We start from the raw sequence: 15,051 nt of genomic DNA on the forward strand, positions 1-15,051 counted from the left end.
GGTAAAGGACTTTGAGAACTATACTACTTTTGCAGTCCAGCCCTAAATCTAAAATTATCTTTAAAAAAAGATTATGATTATTATTATGCTAATACATGCTTGTTTAAAAAGTCAGAATGTTATAACTTAAGTTCCTCATTTCTTCCTTCACCTGCATCACCAACCAGTATTAGTTATTAACATATTTGGATAAATCCAGAAATTTTCAGTGATATACAACTATTTTTATACAGTTTGAGTTAATTATAATACTCTGATAATATACAAAGTTAATTTTTGTTGATCTTTTTGGTTTTATTATGCTTTCTTTTTTTTAATATATATTTGTTTGGCTGCACTGGGTCTTTGTTGTTGTATGTAGGATCTAGTTCCCTGACCAGGGATTGAACCTAGGCCTCCTACTTAGGGAGTACAAAGGCTTAGCCACTGGACCACCAGGGAAGTCTCTTATTATGCTTTCATACATACTATAATTGCTATGCTGTACTATGTTTTGGTTTTTTTTTTTTTTTTCACCCAGCAATACCTACCCTTGCTATGGACCAGACACTGTTTTTGAATGCTTTCTATAGATGAACTCATTTAATCTTTGCATCAAGGATATTCATGAGACATGTTTTTTCCTCTCATTTTGCAGATGGAGAAGCTGAAGTACAGAGGTTAAGTAATTTGTTAAGGTCACAGCAAGTGGTAGAGCCAGGCTTTGAACTCAAAGCAATCTGGTTCCTGAGTGCTTTTAACTCTCAGCTGCATCCTGCCTCTAATTTGTCCTAGACATGTTTCCCTGTGTTTCATGTCACTGTGCCTCATTCTTTTTAACAGTTACATAAGGTTGTATGCTATATTGTTCAGTTGTTAAGTCGTGTCCGACTCTTTGCAATCCCATGGACTGCAGCACACCAGGGTTCCCTGTCCTTCACCATCTCCTGGAGTTTGTTTAAACTCATGTCCATGGAGCCAGTGATGCCATCCCACCATCTCATCTTCTGTCACCTTCTTCTTCTGCCCTCAATCTTTCCCACCATCAGGGTCTTTCCCAATGAGTTGGCTCTTCACATCAGGTGGTCAAAGTGATGGCATCAGGTGGAACTTCACTTCAGCATCAGTCCTTCCAGTGAATATTCAGGACTGATTTCCTTTAGGATGGACTGGTTGGATCTCCTTGCAATCCAAGGGACTCTTGAGTCTTCCCCAGAACCACAATTCAAAAGCATCAGTTCTTTGGCGCTCAGCCTTCCTTATTGTCCAACTCTCAACGTCCATACATGACTACTGGAGAAACTGTAGCTTTGACTATACAGACCTTTGTCGGCTTAGTGATGTCTCTGCTTTTTAATACCCTGTCTAGGTTTGTCATAGCTTTCCTTTCAAGGAGCAAGTGTCTTAATTTCATCACTGCACTCACCATCCACAGTGATTTTGGAGCCCTGGAAAATAAAATCTGTCACCGTTTCCACTTTCCCCTTATCTATTTGCCATGAAGTGATGGGGCCAGATGCCATGATCTTAGTTTTTTTAATGTTGCATTTTAAACTAGCTTTTTCACTCTCCTCCTCCTATAGATGAACTTTAGTTGAACTCTTCCCTGTTGGTGTCCCGATTCCCACGTAAATCTACAGCCCTAGGTCTCCAACCACCTCTTCAATGTCCGTTTAGTGCCACAGCCTTCATTTTAAATTGACTTATTCAACTGATATTTCAATAAAAAATAAATTTTAAAAGCAACTTGATTCAAACTGAGCTATTATCCTCCCACCCGCGCTTCCACCCACTGATTTCCACCCACAAAGCCACCGTGTCCTCATCCGAATGGCAATGCCAACACCCACGAGTCACCCAGGACAGAGGCAGAAGCCAAACTGGGAGGGAATTAGTAAAGTAAAGTAGATTTCAAAGGAAATGGAAGGTGTTTGGGTCAGTAAAATAGGGAGTTTTGCACAAAAAATTAAAAGGAGGTGGGCTAGCTTTGGACATCTTGGGCAAACAAGTGGGACGAGGGAGAACGGAGGAGCCAAATATAGGCTTCTGGATTCTTAGCTGTTCATCACCAAGGTAACTGCGTTGCTATGGCAACAGCAAAGGCAGCACCGCCTTTTTCAAGAACTTCCTTCGCTGCGGTTACCTCCACACAGGCCAGACACTTCCGCCTGGGAGGCTTCAGCCCGCGGGCTATGGTTTAGGAAGGCGGGAATTGCTACAGTAGTAGCCAATCGGATGGGCTCTGTGGCGAAGGACGCAAAGGAGGGGTCGGAACTTTTGGAAGCTCAGCAGAGGGCGTTGATAAGGCGAGTTCGCGTCCCTTTCCCACCATTTAGCGGCCGAGGAAAGGAAGAGGGCGGGACCTGGGTGAGGCCGACCGGGGCGGGGCCCAGATTAATGGTGGGAGGCTCCGCCCACCCCCGCCTTTGCTCAATAGGAAGCCAGAGAGTCAGTCCGGACAGTTAGGGTGCCCAATGAGTGCTGTCGCCAAGACCCCGTGCGGGGCGGGCTCAGCCAATCGGCAGCAGCGATGGGCGGACGCGGGCGGCAGAGGCGGTGCGGCGGAGGCGGAGCGGCCTCTGCGGCAGGAGGGAAGATGGCGGACGAGGAGAAGCTGCCGCCCGGCTGGGAGAAGCGTATGAGCCGCAGCTCAGGTGCCGCGGGGGTCGGGGCTGGGACGGGGCCGCGAGGGCCCGCAGAAGCAGGGCTCGAGCTTGTCCCTCGAGCGCGGCAGCGCCGCTCGGTTCCCGTGGGGTCCTGGCTCCTCCGCGTCGTCCCCGGGTAACGGCCCCGGCCCACCCTGTTGGGGCTGCGAGCCTGAGGAGAGGGGAATCCCGAGGAAACTGAGGCAAGGGGCGTGGCCGGGGAGTTCCAGGGTGCTCCCGGGGTGGCAGGGGGATGGTGATCCCGCGGCACTCCCTCAGGCGATGGCCCTGGCCCTGCCGATCTGACTGACATTTTCGTTCGGCCTAATGCACCAGAAGTCCTGAGGGAACGTCTGTGCAACCCGCTGGTCCCAGGGTGGGGACCCCTTGGGGAGGACACCCCAACATCATGCTCAGGGCGGGGCCCTATAGGGTGTTGTTCGGCCTCGGATATACAACCTCCTTCTGCTAATACGCTCGCTACCATCCACACCATATTCTGAGTTTGCGATATCCGGCCGGTGGTATTCTGCCTGAGAACTGCCCTTGTGCTCCGGAACCCGACTTAAGACTTTTCCCCAATAATAATGTCAAGAATAGGGAACGTTTATCTCAGGACCAAGCATAGTTCCAAGCATTTTGGGTGTTTGCTTTCTCTAAATGGTCATAATTTTGGGAGAGAGGTAATTGTTACCCCCGTTTTGCAGATCGGGAAACTTGAGGCCAGAAAACGCAAGGAACCCGCCCAAGGTCATTGATTTCAGGGGGTGGGGGTTGGGTTCGGACCCAGTCATTCTGACTCCAGAGCCCCCTACCCTTCTTGCTGCAAACTACCAAGATGCAGGTTCCAGTATTTCACACTTCTTTCTCCATAGAGCCTAGCAGTCATTGTCGCAGTAATAATTTGATTTTTTGAACATCAGGAGCACTTTGCATACAGCACCATCCACTCTCCACATTAACCCTCTGGAGGTTTGATGTCCTTATTCTCTCATCCCCACTTTTCAAATGAGAAAACTGAGGTTCAGGGAGATGGAACCCATTGCCAGTGTTTTTGAGGCAGTCAGTGGCTCAGCTCTCACCAACCCCCACCCCACCCTGCAGCCTTGACCCATGGATGTGACCTACAATGTAAAGCCAATGCTCTGCCAAATTTGGGGCTCCCACTCCAGCCATTTCAACCCAGTTCAATCCTGACAGTGTTCCCTGAGGGTGACATCCAGCCCTTCACGGTGTTTGGACAAGTCCTCCGTGTAACCCCGGGCAGACTCTGCTCCAGGAATGACACCCTATCTCTACTGGGTCCTACTTCAAGCTTCTTGTTGGCAGCCCTCACTCCATGCTCTTTAGTCTGGATAACATCTGACCCCAGTAATGCTGGACCCCAGTTCTGTAACTGGGTAGGGGAAAAGGACAAAGCTTTTGTGTGTGACACACATGGGTACAGTTTATGCAGCAGAATAAACACCCATTGCTTTGTTTTGGAGGCACTAGTAGCTGACCAGATGCCTCACAGTAACATGTGCATGCTCAAGTCGTGTCCTACTCTTTGTGACCCCATGGACTATCCCACCAGGCTCCTCTGTCCATGGGATTTCCCAGGCAAGAATACTGGAGTGAGTTGCCATTTCCTCTTCCAGAGTATCATCAAACCCAAGATTTTTTTGCTTCCTGCATTAGCAGGCAGATTCTTTACCTCTGTGCCACCTGGGAAGCCCACGGTTTGACCAGAGATGTATTAGTATGTTTTTTGTTACCCAAATGTTACTGACTGGAGTGTCTCAACATTCATTTATAATCGCCAGCCACAGGCGTTAGTTTTTGCAAAAATCCCCCAGTCGATAATGTGTTAATATATGTCAAGTGCTGTCCTAAACTCGTTACAGATGTGAACTCATACAGTCCTTCCAAAAACCATTCAGGCAAGTACTGTTGTTATTTCCATTTTACAAGTGAGAAAACTGAGGCCCGGAGAAGGGAGTCATACAGGGAGTGAGTGGCAGATTTGAACAGGGAGTCTGGCTGCTGAGTGCATGCTTTGAACCTCTCTTCCTCATCTTGGATTATTTTCCCCCCTTGAAGTTGTTAATGACCAAAGTTATTATGTGGTCGTACTTGCTTGTTTATTGTCTGTCTGCCTCCCACCTAGAGGGTTAGCTCCCTAAGTCCTGGTGACACTGGTGGACAGCAGTGGGCTGGCTGAATGAAGGCATCTTGTTGGCCAGTTCCATATCATGGCTTGATGGTGGTATGCACTGAGCAGGTCCCAGCTGAATTCTGTACCCCACCCCCCCTTCTAGGCCGGGTGTACTACTTCAATCACATCACTAATGCCAGCCAGTGGGAGCGGCCAAGTGGCAACAGCAGTGGCAGCGGCAAAAATGGACAAGGGGAGCCCACCAGGGTCCGCTGCTCACACCTGCTGGTCAAGCACAGCCAGTCACGGCGACCCTCGTCCTGGCGGCAGGAGAAGATCACCCGAACCAAGGAGGAGGCCCTGGAGCTGATCAATGGTGAGCTGGGGTTGGAGACCAGGCCTGGGGGAAGGGGGCAGTCCCTCTCCCCAAGGGCAGTGCAAGCTTTACAGAAATCACATGAGATGCTCCACCCCAGCCAGCTTAGCTGTCAGCTGTGGCCTTGGCCGACCTATAAGTGCCTGTTGGTGGCATGAGCCTGGCTTCCATGGCTGCCTCTCATTTTCCTCCCCAGCTGGTGTGTGAGAGTGGGCCAAGGTTGGTGGAGAGGACCCAGCCTTATGGCAGCCAGACCTGGGTTCACATGGTCACTATGCCCCTAGGAGCTCCTTGACCCTGAGAGATTCACGTCACTTCCTTGAGACTCGGTTTTCACCTCTGTCAAATGGACGTCGTCATCTCCTTGCCTTCATGGGCCATTGTGAAAGCTCAGTGAGATGAAATGGTGTAATGGGTGGCACACAGTTGTCACTGTGTGGGTCGTCATTCAGTGGGAGCTATCCTGGAGAGTAGTGTCATCAAGCAGGGTCCTGGGGCACGTATGTGGATGGGTCAGGAGGGAGGTTGGAAAGGTAGCAGTGTTAGAACTAGACAACAGAGTCAGTGAATTAATTTGGCTCTGAGCAGGCTGTTCGTCGCTAAGTTCTGTGTTTGCTCCGCAGTCTAGAGCAGCAGTTGGTAGGCAGACTTTTTCTTGAAAGGCCAGATGGTAAATAGTTTAGGTTTTGTGGGCTGTACAGTCTCTGTCAGTTCTGCTTGGCAACTCCATAGCAGCTGCAGGTGATGTGTAAACAAATGGGCGTGGTCATGTGTCAATAAAACTTTATTTACAGAAACAGCAGGATTTGACCCCAGGGCTGTAGTCCTCAGCCTCCTGGTCTAGAGCTATCTAGTGTGGCCGCTTCTATCTACATGTGGTTATTTTCATGTAAATTAGTTCAGTTTAAGTCATATTAAAGATTGGTTCCTCAGTCACACCAGCTACACTGTTCAGTAGTCCCACTTGGTTATAGGCTGCCATTTTGGACAGCACAACTGGAGAATATTTCCATCCTTGCAGGAAGTTCTGTTGGACAGTGCTGGTCTGGATCACAAGTGTGGTTTCATCATCCACGCAGCCTCTCTCACCAGAGATCCCAGACACCTCCCAGGCCCTCCAACCCCACAGAACCAGTGCCTCACCCCTGCCCAAACAGCCTGAGTGCCTATCCAGTTCTACCAGGTCCTGGCTGTGTGACCTTGAGCAAGCTACTTAACATCTCAGCCTCAGTCTTTTAACTTACAAAGTTAGTGTTAAGATAATAGGACCCACCACATAGGGTGAAGAAAAAAAATTGTTAGTCGCTCAGTTGTGTCCGACTCTTTGTGACCCCGTGGTCTGTAGCCCACCAGGCTCCTCTGTCCATGGATTTCTCCAGGCAGTAATACTGGAGTGGGTTGCCGTTTCCTTCTCCAGGGGATCTTCCTGACCCAGGGATCGAACCCAGGTCTCGTGCGTTGCAGGCAGATTCTTTATCTTCTGGTCACCAGGGAAGCACTAGTGCAGCAAAGCACGAGTAACAGCCCTTGGCCTCTAGTAAGTGTTCTGTAATCGCTGGTGGCCATTATGATGGTGGTTATTAGCACAGGCCTGGCATGGTTAGTCCGTATTAGCTGTTGTTTTGTGCCACATAACTTGCCTGTGGGATATTACTGACACACACCTACTCCCATACCTGTTCACCCCACACAGTCCCCAGCATGATAAGTGGCACCTGTTAGCCACCCACCTCTCAGCCTTGTAGAGTGGAGCCAAGTTTTTGCACAGAATCTTGAAGGCAGATTTAAAGAGCTTCCTTGGACTTCCTTGATGGTCCAGTGGTTAAGAATTCACCTTCTAGTGCGGGAGAGGCGAGTTCCAACCCTGGTCAGGGAATTTAGGTCCTATATGCCTTGAGGCAACTTAATCTGCATGCCACAACTAGAGAAGCCTGCATGCTTCAATCCACCACAGCCAAAAAAAAAAAAAAAAAAAAAGGGAAAAAACAAAAAATAGCTTGCCTCCAGAGCTCCCTAGGGCGGGGGCTGGGTCTTTTCTTTTCCCACTGCACACCGGACACAAAGCCTGGCCCACAGTAGCGCCCACATCTGGGTCTTCTGAACCCAGAGGAAGCAAGAAGGGATCCTGGCAGAGGAAGCGGCGGAAATGAAGGCCTGGGGCTGGGCTGTAGGCAGGACTCAGGGGAAGACTGCAGGGGACTGAAGAGAGATGAAACTTATCTGGGCAGGCCCCAGCCAGGTGGAGAAGGGCCCAAGCTGAAGCCAAAAGTTTGGGTCCTTTTCCAGAGGCTGCAGGAAACACATGGCCACGTGATGCTGGGAGAAGGGTCCCACAGTCTGGCTTTTCGGTAAGAGCTGTGGCTGGAGGGTGACGGGCCAGGAAAGCCAGAAGGCCCAGGCCCAGGCTGGATGGGCCAGCAATGAGCAGTAAGTGATGAGTGGGGTCTGGCTGCCACTCGGGAAGAGGATGTGGCGGGATGCTCAGAAGAAACCACGAGATGACCTCTTGGATGCTTTTAGCTCAAGTGGTCCCAGTTCTGAGGCTTCTGGACCACGTGTGAGTGCACAGAACGTGATGGGCACTTGGAGAGTGAGTGGCAGGAGATGTCGTCACTGGCTGAGGGGACTCGGGAAGAGGCGCAATCTGGGGAGAGTCTCACTAAGTCTGAGGGCTGGAGGAAGGAACTTTGGCGAGGCAACCATGAGAGGATCTGGGTTGAGCAGATAGCAGGCCAGAGACAGAAGCCTGGGGGACAGTCCCAGCCAGAGGTGGCAGGTAGACATGGGGACATCTGAGCATCACTTGAAAGAATAGCTGTTGGGCTGTAGGGCCTGCCTGGGAGTGGTGCCGCCTGTCCCATCTCCAAGGGACAACGACATGTCTAGTGGGGCTGGCAACTGCAGTGGGAGCCTGGGGGTACTGAGGTCAGCTTGGGTCTGGGGAAGGGGTATCCATGGGCCCTGGGGCCTCACCTTAAATCAATGTACACTCGGAAGTGTTAGCAGGAGTCAAACATGCCTCCCTGTGCCAGGGGCCCTGGTGGAGGCCGTGGGAGGAACTGCAGCTAGAAACAGTGTGACTTGAACTTGGAGTGGGTAGGAGGCAGGGGGAGTAGATTCTAGAGAGCTTGAGTGGGCAGAATCAGGAGGACTGAGTGATAGATGAGAGGGGCAGGGAGCAGGTAAGGTCAGAGGTAGTGTGACCCACCCTGGACTGGCCCATAGGTGAATCTCAGTGCCAGCTGTGTGAAAGTTGCTCAGTTGTGCCCAACTCTTTGTGACCCCATGGACTGTAATCTGTGGAATTCTCCAGGCCGGCATACTGGAGTGGGTAGCCATTCCGTTCTCCAGGGAATCTTCCCAACCCAGGGATTAAACCCAGGTCTCCCACATTGCAGGCGGATTCTTTACCAGCTGAGCAATCAGGGAAGCCCAAGAATACTGAAATGGGTAGCCTATCCTTTCTCTAGCAGATCTTCCCAACCCAGGAATTGAACCGGGGTCTCCTGCATTGCAGGCGGATTCTTTACCAGCTGAGCCACCAGGGCTGTGTAGCTTCAAGCAAGTGTGTTCATTCTCAGAGCTCCAGCTGGCCTCATCTGTAGAATGGGCACAGGGTGGCCTGAAGATCCAGGGGCCAGCTGACCGCTGAACGCTTAGCAGAGCAGTGGGCTCAGTGTCATGCTGTCTGCATGGTAGAGCCTTAACCCCAGTCATGTAGGTATGTGTGGTGGGGACCAGGGTCAGGACAAGGCCTTTGCCTACCGCAGCCTCTCCTGCTTGCTAATGGTCCATGGGTGGAGCTCTGGGGCAGGACATGGGAGGCCTGGTGGGCTCAGCATGCAGACCCTCCACTGACATTGGCATATGGTCTTAGTGTCCTGAGATGGGCCCCCTCAGGGGTCATTATGAGGGTGCAGTAAGATGGCGCAGACTTCGGTACACTTGGTTACCAGACACCCATGTGCCAGGTCAGCAAGCTCTGGGCACCGGGGCCTGGTTTCCTCCTTCATGAAGAAGGATGTTTCTCCCCCGTCCCCTCTTCTCATCATGGACTTGTTCAGGTGATGACGAGATCAGCCTTTCGGTGGCACAGTCTGCCACTGGCAGCCTGGGTCCCTCCGTACCCATTTAGAACCTGTGCTCCTCAGTTGCCTTGAAAACCAATGTGTTCACATTTTCTGCTGAGGCTTCTTTCTCAGGGCCAGCTCCTCTGCAGCCCTTGGGCTGTGGCCAAAGGCTTGTCAGGGATCTGGGGACTGGCTGCCTGTCGTTGCCTGTGTCCTTGTGTAAGAAAGCCAGGCCGCAGAGAAGCCCTCCCTGCCTGTTCCTCCATCCCTCCGTGCCCAAGGTCGCAGAGAGGCCCCAGTGTGAGTCCCATCCCTGTACCCCGGGCCCAGGGTCTGGAGGGTTAGTGAGCGCCTTCCACCCAGTGTCCCCACTCATGGTGGGCGGTTCCCTTCCAGGCTCCTGGTTTCAGGCTGGGGTCTCTGGTCTCTAGATAGCCCCTCCTGGAATTTGGATTTTTTTTAATATTTAATATTTACTTGGCTGTGCCTGGTCTTAGTTGCAGCATGCAGACTCTTAGTTGCAGAATGTCGGATCTGCTTCCACAACCAGGGATCGAATCTGGCCCCCTGCATTGGTAGCACAGCATCCTAGTCACTGGACCACCAGGGTAATCCCTGGAATTTGGGTCTTGAGGAAGGCAGACTTAATTCCATTACCTTTTTCCCTGTCCAGACCCTTTCCCTAGTTTGTCTCTAAACCTCTTTAGAGTCAGAGACCACTCCACTTGTTCACTCACTGTCCCTGGAATCATGGTGTGACTCTGGCTGCTACAACAGAATACCGCAGGCTGGGTGGCTTAGCCACAGACGTTTATTTTTCACAGTTCTAGAGGCTGGAAGTCTAAGGTCAGAGTGTTGATTGGTTTGGTTTCTTCTGAGGCTTCTCTCCTTGGCTTGCAGATTGCCACCTTCTGTGTGCTCACCCAGCCTTACCTCAGTGCATGTGATGGAGAAAGAGCGAGCTTTTGGGGGACCTTTTTTTTTTAATACGTAGTTTTATTTATTTGGTTGCACTGGGTCTCAGTTACAGCAGGCAGGCATGTGGGATCTTTAGCAGTAGCATGTGGGATCTAGTTCCCTGACCAGGGTTTGAACCCAGGCCCCCTGCACTGGGAGCATGGAATCTTAGCCACTGGACCACCAGGGAAGTCCCTAGCTTTTCACCTTGATTTGTGGCCAGACTCCCAAAGGTCAGTTTTAGAAAAGAGAGCTCAGAAAGGAAGTCTTGTTTCTTTTTAAAAAATCATTTCAGGGACTTCCCCTGTGGTTCAGTGGTTAAGACCTCATGCTTCCAATGAGGGGGACGCAGGTTTGATCCCTGGTCATGAAACTAAGATCCCACATGCCGTGGGGCGTGGCCAAAAAGTAAGAAAAAAAATCAGGGTCCCATCCAAGCAGAATATTTTCTTTCTTTTAAAAAACAAAATGTATTTATGTATTTGGCTGCATCAGGTCATAGTTAAGGCACTTGGGCTCTTCGTTGGGTCATATGGGATCTGTCACTGCAGCATGAAGACTCTCTAATTGCAGCTTATGGGCTTAGTTGCTCGGAGGCATGTGGGATCTTAGTTCCCCAACTAAGGATTGAACACATGTCCCCTGCTTTGCAAGGCGGGTTTTTAACCACTGGACCACCAGGGAAGTCCTGTAGCAGAATATATTCTGAGAACTGCTGATCACAGGAAAACGTGAGTGCTGTGAGTGATGGGGAGAAAAGCTTGGCTTTTACTCAGTTCCTAGGCTGCTGTTGCTTGCGTGCACACACGCTGTGTGTCCTTGCCAGGCTGCCTAGTTCCAGGGACCCCTGCAGCTGTGCCCCCAGCCCCAGTGGCTGGAGGATGCTGCAAGGGGTGCTTGAACAAGACTCAGGACCAGGGCTGACCCCCCAAATGCTGGGCCCATGCAGCAGTGCTCCCACGAAGTACCTGGATGCAGGCAGGTACACTGGGGGGTGCTGCACTCAGGATTCCCTGGCTGGGTTTACTGGAGTCCAGACAGGAGGTGGGGGTGGGGGGGCTGGGGGTAGGGAGTTGGGAAACGTATCTGTGTTGCTCAGGTGAGACCAGAATCCAGGGAGAGGAAGAGATGGAGGGGAATCCTTGTGCCATCCAGGTCAGGTCGGAGTCACCCGTGGATACGTCAGGCACAGGGGGTCCACTTGGCAGCCACGGGGGTTATTGGGAGCCCCCCCCGGCTTTTCACAGCAGGAGGCACTGCAGGGACTTCCCTGGCGGTTCAGTGCATAGGACTCCAGGCTTTCACTGCTGAGGGCCTGGCTTTGATCCCTAGTCAGGGAACTAAGATCCCACAAGCTGCAGGGTGCAGCCTCCCCCACCTCACTCCCCCTCCAGAAAAAGCCGCCGCAGCATGCAGGCCACAGGGAGCGGGGCTGTGTCACACCTGAGAGCCTGTCTGACCAGGTAGCGCAGCGCGGTGACAGCCAGCGCAGACCACGAGGTGCAGACGGGCACGCAGGTCAGAAAGGAGCAGGGCAATCCGAGTGGCAGGGCCCCGCCGAAGGGAGGGCAGCATGCTGACAGCGGGTGCCGCTTGTCCGGGTGTCTCTCAGTGCCTGGCACTGTGCCTCGTGTCCCTGTGACCGGCTGGCAAATGACTGATGGTCGAGGCTCAGAGGCGCAGGGACACAGGGCAGGCAGGGGTCACGGGAACAGCTGTGGAAGCAGCCAAGCAGATCAGATGCCAGGACACGAGTTACTGCCGTGGCCTGTAGTGAGATGGGGGAGTGGGGTGACAGGTGTGCTGCCGTAGCGTCCTGGACGGACGGGTGGATGACAGTGACAGGCTAGACTGGAGCCGGAGATCCGTGGGCCAAGGTGAAGTTCCCACCAGCTCAGTGACAGGCAGATGGTCTGGCTGGGTGTGTGGGTCTCTGAGCACCAAGTGGATTAATCAGCAGCGTCCATGCGGTGCTCAGAAAGGTGCCAGGCGTGTCACAGCCTCATTTGGTCAGACAGGAGGAAGTGTCTCCGTGGTGTTGCCCTCTGCTGGGAGCCCTTTCCCTCAGTCCTCTTCCTTCCCTCCCATCAGCCCGGTCTCCCTGTCCCCCCAGGGAGAATCGGTATCTAGTTTGGGCTGCACAGAGGGTGAATCTGGTGTGCTGCCAACTCACCCCATCAGGGCAGCTGGGAGAAGAGCCGTGTCCGCTGCCCCGGGGGCGCAGTCTGCCGCCTGTCCCTTGCTGAGTCCCAGTCAGGCCGCCTCCAGGGTTCTTCATGACACCCCAGGAAGTGGCCCTGGCCTTCCTCACACTTTGGACAGACAGGACAACCGAGGCCCTCGCGCTGAGGGCTCAGCCATCTCCTGTGGCAGAGCTGGGCTAGTGCTATGGCCTCCTGCCTCTAGAAAATTTTCCTTTTACTGCCTGAGGCGTCCCAGTGTCCCTTTTTATTTTTATTTTCTTGGCTGTGCTGCTGTGGGATCTTAATTCCCAACCAGGGGTCAAACCTGTGCCCCGTACGTTGGAAGCCCCGAGTCTTAACTGCTGGACCGCAGGGAAGTCCCCCAGTGCTCCTTTGTAACGTCCGTCCTGCCTTCTGTCCTCCCCAGCAGAGCCTGGAGGTAGACTTCCTCTCAGTGTGTGGGGGTAGGTAGAGGCCATGCCATGTTCATTATGTGTTCCTGTGTGTGTAGGGAGGGGGGTTACAGAGAAGGGGTTGTAGGACTGGGTAGGAGACCAGCTGCTCTTGAGGTCACCACAGGGTCATGGGGTGCATGCCTGTCATGGGTGTGTATGGCTCCGGCTGTGGTTGTGCATGCACGCTCATGCACACACGATTAGCAGGGGTTGCGGGCTCCTTTCTGAGTGAAGTGCTGCCCTGCCCGGAACCCTCCGCCCACCCCGCCCTGACGAGGAGGCCTCCCTTTGTGTCCCCCTTGCAGGCTACATCCAGAAGATTAAGTCTGGAGAGGAGGACTTTGAATCTCTGGCCTCACAGTTCAGCGACTGCAGCTCCGCCAAGGCCAGGGGAGACCTGGGTGCCTTCAGCAGAGGTGCGCAAAGAATGGGCACCCCTGAACCCCAGCAAGACCCTCTGACCCACTGGCACCTGCACCCCACCTAGAGGGATGGCCCGTGTCACACTGTCCCCTGGGGTCCACCAGGTGGCAGCAGAGTCCCTTCCTCAGGCTGCAGAGTCTTCTCCCCGGTGGTGGCATTTCTCTCGGGGTGGGGCATCCATCTGTGTGTGTCTCTGCTCAGTTGTCCCCATCACAGACCCACCAAGGTGGGTGCCTGCTGCCATTTCCCTCTCTTCCTGTTGAGGTGCAAAGCTGGGGCCCCTAAGAGTCCCAGAGCACATCCCCCAGAATCCTCTGCCCACCCTCCTGGGTGGAGAAACCAGGAGTGAGGGGAGGAGGGGGTCAGATCAGCAACCCTGCCAAGTTCAGGCCTCTCCACCTGGGACTGTGGGAAGGGAGGAGCAGAGGGAACCAGGCCGCCGCCGCCTCCCCCCTTCGTCCTGGGGTCTCTAGAGCATCAAGGAAGGGCCCAAAATAGGCTGAGGGGTGTTTGGGAGCCAGCAAGGGGCTGTGGGCCAGGGAGACCAGCTCCTCGGTAAAGCTCCTCTCTCAGTGCACAGAGGAGACAGCCACTGTGCCTCGTTCTTCATGCTGTCCTCAGCTTCCTGGGGCCTCCCTAATAGCCTTGCCACCCCCAGCTGCGCCCAGCTCAGGCGCCGTGGCAGGGCCGGAAAGTGCATGACGGATGAGTCAGAATGAGGGCCCTGGGGGCGCAGTGGGAGCCCCGTCTGCCCAGTCCCACCTGCAGGTCTGGACCCCACCCGCCACCTCTCCTGCTTCCTCCCCCAGGTCAGATGCAGAAGCCATTTGAAGACGCCTCCTTCGCGCTGCGGACAGGGGAGATGAGCGGGCCCGTGTTCACAGATTCGGGCATCCACATCATCCTTCGCACGGAGTGAGGGGTGTGGATGGCCCAGGCCTGGCCCCCTGGGGGAGACAGGTGGGACGGGGTGGCTGGGCCCGCAGACTCCGCTCCCTGCTGCCGGCCAACCAGTGGGGACCCCTCCCTTCTGTCACACAGTATTTATTGATCCCAGAATGGCTGGGAGGGGCCCCTTCACCACCGGGTGCTCCCTGTCCGCTCCTATTGGGGCTGTCCCTGCTAGACTCCCCTCCCCTTTAGGAATCGACTTCAGAAGGGCACAGGGTGGAGAGGCTCCCTGGGCTCCCAGGGCCAGGGTTGGGGGTGACCTGTCCCAAAGAGAAGGCCTAATTAGCTGAGCTGCCCCTGTGCCACCCCAGGTCCAGGATGGGGTCAGGTGGGCCTTGAGTTGTTGCTGGTTGGGCCGTGTTCCTCTGTTCAGTTGTAAAAAGCAGACGCTCTGCGTGGGGCCCAGGCTGCTGGCTGCTATGGGGCCTCTAAGCAGCCATGCAGCGCCTTCCCCACCCTTGATTAAACCTGGAACCACTGCTCTGCTGTCTGGCATTTCATTTCCCACCCCCAGGGCAGCGATCATCTCCCACCACCCCTGGTGTCAGGTGTCCAGGCCATGTTCCCTCCCTGGGAAGCTGCTCCTTTCCCTGGGCCTGGGGTGCTTCATAGCAGCAGCAGACTCTCAGGGAAGTGGAACAACCGCGGTCCTCAAACTTGGGTGTTCAGGAATGTTCCAGAATGCAAGGGCCCTGACCGCACAGCTCTGGGTTCAGCAGGTCAGGTGGAACAGGAGAATCCTCAGGGAACCCAAGTGAAGTCCCCGTTCACCCTTGGTGCTCTCGGTGCCGTGCCCCCCCAAACACACCCCACTTCAGTTGGAACAAAATACTCCCAACACTCCGATGCCCACTCCCCTGTCACCGTAAGCATTC

The 15,051-nt window shown here is 53.8% G+C and overlaps 1 protein-coding gene across 1 annotated transcript; it reads left to right on the plus strand.

Moving 5' to 3' along the window:
* The first annotated feature begins 2,550 nt into the window (after positions 1-2,550).
* Positions 2,551-14,655, plus strand: PIN1 (peptidylprolyl cis/trans isomerase, NIMA-interacting 1). The gene is made up of 4 exons (XM_004008507.5): positions 2,551-2,633; positions 4,925-5,137; positions 13,108-13,218; positions 14,035-14,655. The coding sequence occupies exons 1-4, from the start codon at positions 2,576-2,578 to the stop codon at positions 14,142-14,144; spliced, it is 492 nt and encodes a 163-aa protein (XP_004008556.2). The 5' UTR covers positions 2,551-2,575; the 3' UTR covers positions 14,145-14,655.
* Positions 14,656-15,051: the final 396 nt, after the last annotated feature.

Source organism: Ovis aries, chromosome 5 (assembly GCF_016772045.2).
Source record: "Ovis aries strain OAR_USU_Benz2616 breed Rambouillet chromosome 5, ARS-UI_Ramb_v3.0, whole genome shotgun sequence".
Classification (NCBI taxonomy): Eukaryota; Metazoa; Chordata; class Mammalia; order Artiodactyla; family Bovidae; genus Ovis; species Ovis aries.

Bases quoted from the DNA above. Each gene is read 5' to 3' on its own strand.
- PIN1 (XM_004008507.5), top strand. From the start codon at position 2,576: ATGGCGGACGAGGAGAAGCTGCCGCCCGGCTGGGAGAAGCGTATGAGC. The intron at 2,634-4,924 runs GTGCCGCGGGGG...CCCCCCTTCTAG, and splicing joins GCGTATGAGCCGCAGCTCAG to GCCGGGTGTACTACTTCAAT. The intron at 13,219-14,034 runs GTGCGCAAAGAA...TTCCTCCCCCAG, and splicing joins CCTGGGTGCCTTCAGCAGAG to GTCAGATGCAGAAGCCATTT.